Below are 10648 nucleotides of genomic sequence, written 5' to 3'. Positions count from 1 at the left end.
AGGTTTACTGTTAAGTCGGTTTGTGCAAATACCACGTCCTACTTGGTGTACTTACAGGTTTATAGGAAGTTGGTAGTTTCACATTGACACACGACAGACTTTTGTTGGCATCTTATTTAATCTTTGACTCATCGTGCACGAGTTCAATACCATCATAATATTATTCCTGTCTAAGTCACTGCAGATAAAGCTGTCTAGCTCGATTTGACTGTCGACATTATTTAACAATTTGATATATTTCATTATTATTGTTGGCAAGGTAAAAAGAAAAATACAACAAGTTCAACCGAATTAATACTCCAAGAAAAAAGGTACTTTCATAACATACCGTGTAATTTTAAATTATATAACTCTGTGAAACCTTAAAAATATTAGCGTTTTTCTCTGATATTTTTCTTTGTCAATATCTCTGATGAAGATATTAGCTTTCTATTCGAAACCACGTCTTTGCACTACAGAGAATAAATGATTCTGTGCACTGCAGAGTTAACAGATTATTCATATAACGACCAGAACAGCATATCAGTGAAATAAAACATAAGCAGTTGTTATGATAAAAGAACTCTAGTGACATTAAACTTTATTGATTAATAAAAAAAAATTAAAGCCAAGTTTTCTGAGATTATGAACACATCATAAACACATTAATTATTAAATGTTATGCCGAAAGATACACTACTCAGAATTAGAATAAAATCAAAAAAATTCTGAACATGGCATCAGCTGAAAACTAAGGGTGGTCATATTCTTCCCAAATCCCCAACTTTCCGGAAAACATTCCTGAATTTTCCAAAACTGCATGCACGCGCATGCGTCACACTAATATTCTAACTTTTCCCCATAATTCTATCTAATTACCATCGATCTACTTTGTAATGTGATTAGAAAGGGCAATCAAACTTCAGAAACATTTTTTTCAGATTACGATACTACAAAAAAAAAAAGAAAGAAAAGAAAATATATTCGAACTAGAACATTGTAAGTTCATGGCAGACGACAGAATATTACATTTTTATTTATAAAATAATGTTTTATATTAACTGTAATTAAATATAATGAATTAGATAATTCATTATAAAAAAAAGAAGACGTAATGATCAAGATTACATTAAACTTATGTCAATAAATTGGAATATTGCTAAGCAGCAGGGTTTGCGTTTTCATACAGATCCTGAGTTTGTTTGTAGTTAAGCAAAAGGCTACACAATGGGCTATCTGTGCTCTGCCCACCGCGGGTATCGAAACCTGTATTCTAGCGTTGTAAGTCCGCAGACATGCCACTGTGGGGCCCTGAATTAAACAAAAGGATCTGATGCTGTTCAGGACTTTTACAGGTTTTGTGATATTTTATAATTTTCGTTGACTTTTTTGACCCTCTTTTATTTAAACCTTCAATCTTTCCAGGATCGTGACCCCCCTAAATATGTTGTTCTTATGCTGCTAGTAACAAGAAAAAAGCCATTGAACATGATAAACGAGTTTTCAAAGTGTGAAACCTAGTTTTTGTGCGTTTCGAATTATCATCATAAATTATTTGTACAAACTTCGTGTTGATAACTAGATTTTATCACTCGTATTTACTGATGTATGTCGATTTTTATAAAGAGATGATAGCATACATTCATCTTCAGGTTTTTATATATTAAACGCCAAATGTACGTGGAATTTACCACGTGTCTTAAAGAAACTTTTCATATAGACATTATAACTCGTACTTCTCCTACGTTCACGTTTATTCAATAACGAATCAACTCCGGGCAACAACTTTTTATATTTGATACAACAAAAACTGTTAAGGTGTGTACACCTTTCACCGGCAACAAAATGATTAAAATTATACTTGTCATAAGGCATTAGCATTAGGCCTATTACATTTTAAGAATCTAGTGTTAAAAATATATATAATAGGCCTAATACTAATGTCTTATGATGAGTATAATTGTAACTTTTTGTATTATTTTGAACTATTATAAAGTCCTTGTGTAAGAAATATCATTAAATAATCAGATTAGCCTTTCTTGAAGATATTATACACTATACATATTGTCAGCTTCCAACACCAATACATATACAAAAAAAAAGTATTTGGTTTTGATCAGAGAAGCTCCGTTGTTATTCGGGGTCTTAAATGTCATTAAGAAAAAAGTGTGGCTGTTACCGATTTCTGGTTACAGACACATATAAAGTACACACTGGTTCAACACTCACGAGAAACAAAGCACATTCTGAAATCACCTTTCAGTCGTTGTAGAGTCTACACAAATTAAAATCTTTACTAGTAAGTTTACTTAGCAAATATGTATAGCTTTTCCTGCTAGGTTTTAAGTAGGTTATGATAGTCTAGTCTATTTGAACTTTATTGAGTTTGAACAATTATTTAAAATCTTTTTTTTTTATCATTTAATATTCTTATCCTTTTTTTCTTGAAGAGCAAACTTCGTAGGATTTTCTATCAAACACAAACTCACCATTTCATAAACTGAGATTTTTTGTAAATATTGTTTTTCTTGCTAATTTAGTAAGTATGTTCATCATGCAGAGGAATACAGATCATTTTCAATCATAACAGTGGTATTATTGTTGTCCCCAGCATATATAACGTTGTCGAGAAAAACACAAGGTGTCGCAGACACTTGTTTATTTGTACTGGTTGTGTGATTGCCATCATTTTCAAGGTGTTCTATGTCCTCCTTCACCGGAGTGGGTGGGAGTTTTCGTGGCCTAAAAGGTACAATGTTGAACTCACCTGATTTTTCGGTGTTGCTGCCATTAAATCTTGAGGACTGTGGCTGGTTACTTGAAGCATCACAATTTCCATTTCCCAAGTCTGAATTCATCGCGTTTTCTTTATCAGACTCGAAACCTCTAGGATTATTTTGACTTTTTGAAATCCTCGATTTTCTTTTTTTTTCGAAATCCACTTTTGCATATAACGCTAAAATAGCGGGGTCTATCACAGAAGTCGAAGGTTTGGAGTTAGATTCAAGAGTTGAAGGCAAGAAAATCACTTCATCTTTACTTTTATTACCGTCTAAAGGAAGCACTGTATCATTGAGATTTCTACTGTCAAATTCGTTTTGCGTGTTTTTTAGATTATTTAGAGCATTTCTGCTAAATGGAATCTCTTCATAAACATTTTCTTTAGAAGTAGAACTCTTTCTACTTGAAGACTTACTCTTTCGTTTAACGGAAGGGTTCGTTGAGTTGTACGAGTTTTCGGACACATTTATGCGACACAAGCTGCCAGAGGGGTCCAAGTTACTGTAGATACCAATCTGAGATATATTCTTCTTGGTGAAGTCATCTACGCTAGACTTTTGACTGATACTCTCCAATGGAAGTTCCGAATAGTAGTCTTCATTTTGGTAGAGAGAGCCATTAGCTAGAGAACGCGTGCTGGCCACACAAGAAGATCCAAGGCTATCAAAATCTCTCGAAGGGAGGGATACACTCTGTTTTTCTGAAGCACTCCTTCTTCTGGAAAAATATTATGTATACCTCTATGTATTATTACAGAAAGAAATGAAATTTATTTAAAACTTTATAACAGATAGTACCAAATATGCATAAAACGTAAAATAACCATCGAAATAATACTGATGCACGAACCAATCTACATAATATGAAGTATTAAATCAGTAACTTCGTTCGCAAAATTATCGAAAAAAGAAAGACATATTATACTAACATCAGGATACAATATATCAATACAATAAAGTATTATATCATCACTATAAAGCAATATATAAACAAAAGGACGAATTGGATCAAAACAAATACTCAATATATGAACACCAAGACGCAATATATCAAAGTAAAGATATAATATTATTTTATTCTGAGGTGCTCTGATTTCCTATATGTTCTAACTAGAGGTTCGGAAAAATATGTATTATGAAGTTAACTATGAGTTTTCTACGCGACTGAACTGGAAGAAGAGAATGAACACAATTAGAAGTGACTTCTCTCTCTCTGGCTTCTGGTAAGAGATCTACCATTGTCAACATCTACAGAGAGAGTCTCTAAGACCTTGCATAATTTCTGATTTAGACCTCTCCTGATCACGTGATTTACAGAAGAGCGACGTTCTCATCTACCGTTTTGGACGTCTAGGCTGTACATTGTTGTTGTGATGAGGTTAAGTGAAAACGTCTAGGCTGTACATTGTTGTAGTGATGAAGTTTAGTGAATATGTCTAGGCCGTACATTTCTATAGTGATGAAGTTTAGTGAATATGTCTAGGCCGTACATTGTTGTAGTGATGAAGTTTAGTGAATACGCTCTGAATCTTGAAAACTACACCAAAATGGCTTATGCAGATAAGTTGAGATTGCTTTACACAAATGATTTCGTTGTTTTTGATCCTATATTATTCCATAGATGGCCTGAATGGCTGTTCATGCCGGTGATTTGTCTGATCATGATACGAAGTCAAAACTTGATCAGTATCCCAGGTATTGTGATGTTCATGGACATCTTGTTGACTACATCAGAAAATTAACTCACGAAAGTATGAAATGATATAAAACTTGTATAGTTATACATTCTTTTTTTTTTTAGCAGGATGGGTGTCAGATGTGAAAAGGGTTGTTTGAAGTTAAGCACAAAGCTACACAAAGGGCTATCTGTGCTCTGCCCACCACAGGTATCGAAACCCGGTTTCTAGCGGTGTAAGTCCTCAGACATACCGTTGTGCCATTGGGGGACTATCCAAATAATAACAGGAAACTTTGTTTCAGCCAACGTTTCACCAATGCGGCTTCATCAGGGCTAATAGCACATGAACCTTTTAACGTGAAAATCCTAGTATTTATTCTAATACTTGGTCAATGTTTTTAAGATGTCCAAGTATTTTATTTTTAGTTTCAGGCAAATGAATAATATTAAACCTGCTAAAGTATTCTACTTCCAGTTCATAAAGGTCAAATATATTAAACATGCTAAATTATTCTACTTCCAGTCTACAATGGTCAAGGATATTAAACGTGCTAAAGTATTCTACTTCCAGTCCATAAAGGTCAAGGATAATAAACGTGCTAAAGTATTCTACTTTCAGTACATAAAGGTCAAGCATAATAAACGTGCTAAAGTATTCTACTTCCAGTCCATAAAGGTCAAGGATATTAAACATGCTAAATTATTCTACTTTCAGTCCATAAAGGTCAAGGATATTAAACGTGCTAAAGTATTCTACTTCCAGTCCATAAAGGTCAAGGATAGTAAACATGCTAAATTATTCTACTTTCAGTCCATAAAGGTCAAGGATATTAAACGTGCTAAAGTATTCTACTTCCAGTCCATAAAGGTCAAGGATAGTAAACGTGCTAAAGCATTCTATTTCCAGTCTATAAATGTCAACGATATTAAACGCACTAAAGTTTTTATCAGTTTCTGACAGTTAGAAGTTAGTGATGGTACCACGATTGTTACGCTTTTTCAAATATTTTCTGCACATGAACAGACATACTGTCAATATTAAATGGTTTCTTAAAATCTGAAGATATTTGTTTTCAAATTTCGCGCGAAGCTACTCGAGGGCTATCTGCACTAGCCGTCCCCAATTTTGAAGTGATAGACTAGGGAGAAGGCAGAGAGTTAACACCACCCGCCGTCAACTCTTGGGCTACTCTTTACAACCGAATAGTGGGATTGACCGTTACATTATCACGCCTCCAAAGGCTGAAAGGGCGAGCATATATAGGAAGGGGATTCGAACTCGTGATCCTCAGGATACGAGCCCAGCATCCTAACCACCAAGCCATGTCAGACCATTTAAAGTTAAATTTTATGGTTAATTCCAACTAATTGAATGGATGTCAATAATAACTGTTGTTTATCATTATTAATCATAACGTCTGTTCAGTAGTTACAGTTTTTGTGTTACAGTTAGTATAGAACAAGTATAAAACAATACACAGCCTACAAAACCTAAATAGTTACCTTCTGATCACCAGGAAGCCAACCATAAGGAGGACAATGATAATCCCCAAAAGCACCATTCCAACAATGATATCTGTAACGTAATAAAGCACGTCATTTTATTGTCTATTGTTTAGTGCGAATTCCAAATATTCATAAACCTGTTAAGTGATTGAAAAATAAAACATTTTCCAGGAGTTTATATGAAAACCTAACGTGTTTGTAATGATGTTAGTAGGCAAACATTCTGATACTTTATACCTGCTAATCCATAATGTTTTTTATTTTTTTTCTATTTCTGGATGGGAAACGTGTTGTACTGAACGTTTAGTATATTATTATAAGAAAAACATAATGAATACTGAATAAGGATATTGTATATAAATTCATACGCCAAGTATTTCATTCTTGCTTCCCTATCATAAGCAATTAATTATTTTGTTTGAACAAGCAACATAAGTTTATTTTGAGTAATGAAATCGTGTACGTTTATTTTTTAATTAGTCATCCATGAAAAAATACCGTTGTTACTTGTACAATGTTTGAACGTTTAAATCATTTAGATTAATAAAAAAGAAATAAGATTAAAATATATGGTATTATAGTTAATTTTTTTGTTTTATTTCAGAGACAACTCAGAGACACCAATGAAACACCAGAGTCAATATTTATATAATTAATATTTTTATTCACGAATTTTTGTAGGGTATTGTATTGTTTGTTTGTAATTAAGCACAAAGCTACACAATGGGCTATATTTGTGCTCTGCCAACCACGGGTATCGAAACCCGGATTGTAGCGTTGTAAGTCCGCAGATATGCCGCTGTGCCACTGGGGGGCTTGTTTGAAGTTAAGCACAAAGCTACACAATGGGCTATCTGTGCTCTGCCTACCACAGGTATCGAAACCCGGATTGTAACGTTGTAAGTCCGCAGACATGCCGCTGTGCCACTGGGTTTTTTTGTTGGGAGTGTGAAAGATAAGAAAACAAAGCTTGAATGGTGAATAATTTTTGATTCGTTGTTGTGCTCATTCACATTTTTATAAGGTAAAACATTTAAAAAATATATTACGTGACATTTAAACAAAATGACTACCTATTTTGGATAATGTCTTCCTTTAAACGTACTTAAAACACAATCATAAATAATAAGCACGCATGCTTTATATTTTAAACATCAAATAAAAAATACTTACTGAGGGAAAACTCGTCACCATCTTCCGACTGTCTCATAGCGGCGTCTGTGTTACCTGTAAGACAAAAAACATAAACAACATCTAAAGCGATAAGATATACAGAAGATCTTTGAACTTTCCTGGTTCATATTGTAAGTTGTATCAAGTACCATCTGTCGACATTTACAAAAAAAAAAACAAAAAAAAAACAATATAGAAATATAGAATATATATAGAGAGCACGATAATAGTTTCCACTAGTTGTCAAAATATCATCAACAATTCTTGAAAGTTATAATGGGGTCTTCTGTGTGCCAGCCCGAAGATTTATGGTTGTAATCGTGGGGATGTTAAGACCTTTATAAAAAAAAATGTTTAAGTTAAAAATATTAGGTTATATATATACACACTACTAGAAATAATTATGGAAGCAGTGGATAAAATGCAAATATTATGGGATTGCTCCACCCCTACTGTATGAACATGTATTGCACCACAGTGCAGTCACGTGTTGATAGCTTACATAGTTATTGGTTGTCATCAAGACAATTAGACAATGTTACACCAGCATAACGACTGTGAAAGCACAATCAGACATACTATTCCCAGCAGCAGTGTGGAGCTCCCAGAACAGAAATTCTACACGACAAACGTGTAGAAGCCTAATTAGGGCTGGATAGGCTTTTCCATACGAAAGATTGGGGTGAAATTTCATGTTTACATAGAAGTTGTACAGATACTTTAAACTGTTACAGTTGATAACCGTAATAGTAGTCGAAGTAGAAAGCCCAAACTCTTCAAAATTGAAGTACTTTTTGTGAAACGCAAAAATTTGGTTGATATTCTACTAATGATCCAGAACAGTAAAGTACAAACTAGTACGAAGTGGCCCTCAGTGGATGTGTAACTGTTCAGAAACCACAGCTTAGAGAATATAACTACACCAAAAAGTTGAAATGGACTTCATACTTCAAAGGATGAGATTAGCAAAGCTGAAGCATCTCTTTACAGATGAATCCAAATTCAAGTTGTTTGGCAACAATCAACAATAGTTTGTCCAATGGCAGAGAGAATAACGGTATCACGGTCAAAGTTTAACATCTGGAGAAACAATACAAATGTGGGCATCATATCAGCCAATGGTGTTGGAGGTCTATAGAAAATTGATAGAACCTTGACTGCTGACAGGTACAAGCACATTATTATCCATCGTACTATTCCTTGAGAAACAAAACATGATGAATTCATCTTCCTGTAAGACAATGATCCCAAGCATTCAGCAAATGTGGCGAAATGATACCTAGAGAGAACACTCGCAACCACGGCTGTATGGGCTTATAATGAAACTGGGGAAGATAAAAGGCAACAAAAAACTTGTCCTAACATCTATCGCTGTTTTAACAGGATATTTGGAACAATATTTCATCATTACACATTGTTAAATTTATGGTAGCCTAAAATCAAGATGTATTGCTCTGCTTAAACCGAATACAAAATATTAGTACACTATAAAACTTATTCGCTTTTCTTTTGTGTTTTCTGTAACAATTTATGACGTCCATTATAAATTTACCATTTAGTTGTAATTACTCATTGCTTTTGACTCATGTACAAACCTCACCTCTAGGTCGAATTCTTCATTTGAGAACAATTCATCATATTTACAAGAAAGCGTGAAGTATACAATAATAAAAGAAGACTTCAACTGAAAATGTTAAATCCATAGCTTTAAATGTATGACATTAAAATAGAAATCATTCATGTATTTGAATAGTACGTTACATATATATATATTGAAATGATTAATAAAAGGACATGAATTTAAGAATATGCCAAAACGTAGGAAAAATAGAATGGGAAATAAAAAAAGCAAAATCATTTTGAATGATATTTAACTGTGTATGATTTGCATTAACACAGAATTTCGCACAAACTGAACACTGCATTGAAGTTAATACTACAAGTACATATACCTCATAAGGTCTTTTTTTTAATTCAAAATGTGTTTTAGTGTAACTTTCAACTTGATGACTTCAATGCTTTCTTGTTGTGTGATAACAAAATTGTTTAATTCATTCTAAAATTAACGAAAAAATGCCGCAAGTTCTAGGAAGTTAAATGATAATTTGAAAAAGAGCGAATGTGCGGCAAGGATCCAATCATGAAGTTTAGCATTATATGCCACCAGGTGGCAAAATAGTTTGAAAGGAAATACTAAACTATTACATGTCCATATTATGTCTCTCAAAACACGTACAGTGTTACTTGGACAATTGATCTTAGTGTTTGTATTCGTATTTAGTAGAAGTAATAAGATTATTCACGTATTTAGTAGAAATAATAAGATTATTCACGTATTCGTATTTAGTAGAAATAATAGGATTATTCACGTATTCATATTTAGTATAAGTAATAAGATTATTCACGTATTCGTATTTAGTAGAAATAATAAGATTATTTACGTATTCGTATTTAGTATAAGTAATAAGATTATTCACGTATTCATATTTAGTAGAAATAATAAGATTATTTACGTATTCGTATTTAGTATAAGTAATAAGATTATTCACGTATTCGTATCGTGTGTCATGTGAGTTTTAAGACAACTGACGGACGGTATTATTCCAAAGGTTCACCATTTATTTAATTTTGAGAAACAAAACACAGGCAGTTCTGGACGTTGAACAATTTTACGGATAATGTCCAGTATCTACAGACAGTTCTGGACGTTGAACAATTTTACGGATAATGTCCAGTATCTACAGGCAGTGCACAGTTCTGGACGTTGAACAATTTTACGGATAATGTCCAGTATCTACAGGCAGTGCAGGCAGTTCTGGACGTTGAACAATTTTACGGATAATGTCCAGTGTCTACAGGCAGTGCGGGCAGTTCTGGACGTTGAACAATTTAACTGATAATGTCCAGTGTCTACAGGCAGTGCGGGTAGTTCTGGACGTTGAACAATTTAACTGATAATAGTCCAGTATCTACAGGTAGTGCGGGCAGTTCTGGACGTTGAACAATTTAACTGATAATAGTCCAGTATCTACAGGTAGTGCGGGCAGTTCTGGACGTTGAACAATTTAACTGATAATGTCCAGTATCTACAGGCAGTGCAGGCAGTTCTGGACGTTGAACAATTTTACGGATAATGTCCAGTATCTACAGGCAGTGCGGGCAGTTCTGGACGTTGAACAATTTTACGGATAATGTCCAGTATCTACAGGCAGTGCAGGCAGTTATTGACGTTGAACAATTTAACTGATAATGTCCAGTATCTACAGGCAGTGCAGGCAGTTATTGACGTTGAACAATTTTACGGATAATGCCCAGTAGCTACTGACATTTAAAGTTACGCTGACTAGCAGCAGCGGTGGCGCGTGGAATTAACCAAGACGCAAAGCCATGAATTTGCAAACAGTAAGAAGGAAGATATTAACGAGTGTAGTTAAAAAAAAGCTTCCAACTGACTGAGGACTAGCTACAGAAAACAAGTGTGGTAAAATATAGCTCTCAACTGACTGAGGACTAGCTAATAGGAAAACAAGTA

The 10648-nt window shown here is 34.0% G+C and overlaps 1 protein-coding gene across 2 annotated transcripts in view; it reads right to left on the bottom strand.

The window, feature by feature from the left end:
• Positions 1–1718: 1718 nt before the first annotated feature.
• LOC106466677 (CUB and sushi domain-containing protein 3-like) overlaps positions 1719–10648 on the bottom strand; it is a 74480-nt gene continuing 65550 nt past the window's right edge. The window contains exons 9-11 of one of the 2 annotated variants that reach the window (XM_013926975.2): positions 7117–7170; positions 5941–6013; positions 1719–3477 (exon numbers count right to left, since the gene is read on the bottom strand). In XM_013926975.2, coding sequence (XP_013782429.1) covers positions 2532–3477; positions 5941–6013; positions 7117–7170 — 1073 coding nt within the window. In that variant the 3' untranslated portion in view covers positions 1719–2531. The remainder of the gene's footprint in view (positions 3478–5940; positions 6014–7116; positions 7171–10648) is intronic. The other variant, XM_022395299.1, reaches the window with a different exon arrangement.

Source organism: Limulus polyphemus, unplaced genomic scaffold, assembly GCF_000517525.1.
Source record: "Limulus polyphemus unplaced genomic scaffold, Limulus_polyphemus-2.1.2 Scaffold75, whole genome shotgun sequence".
NCBI lineage: Eukaryota > Metazoa > Arthropoda > Merostomata > Xiphosura > Limulidae > Limulus > Limulus polyphemus.
Note: the sequence above shows the minus strand (reverse complement) of the source record. Positions and strands in the feature narration are given on the sequence as shown.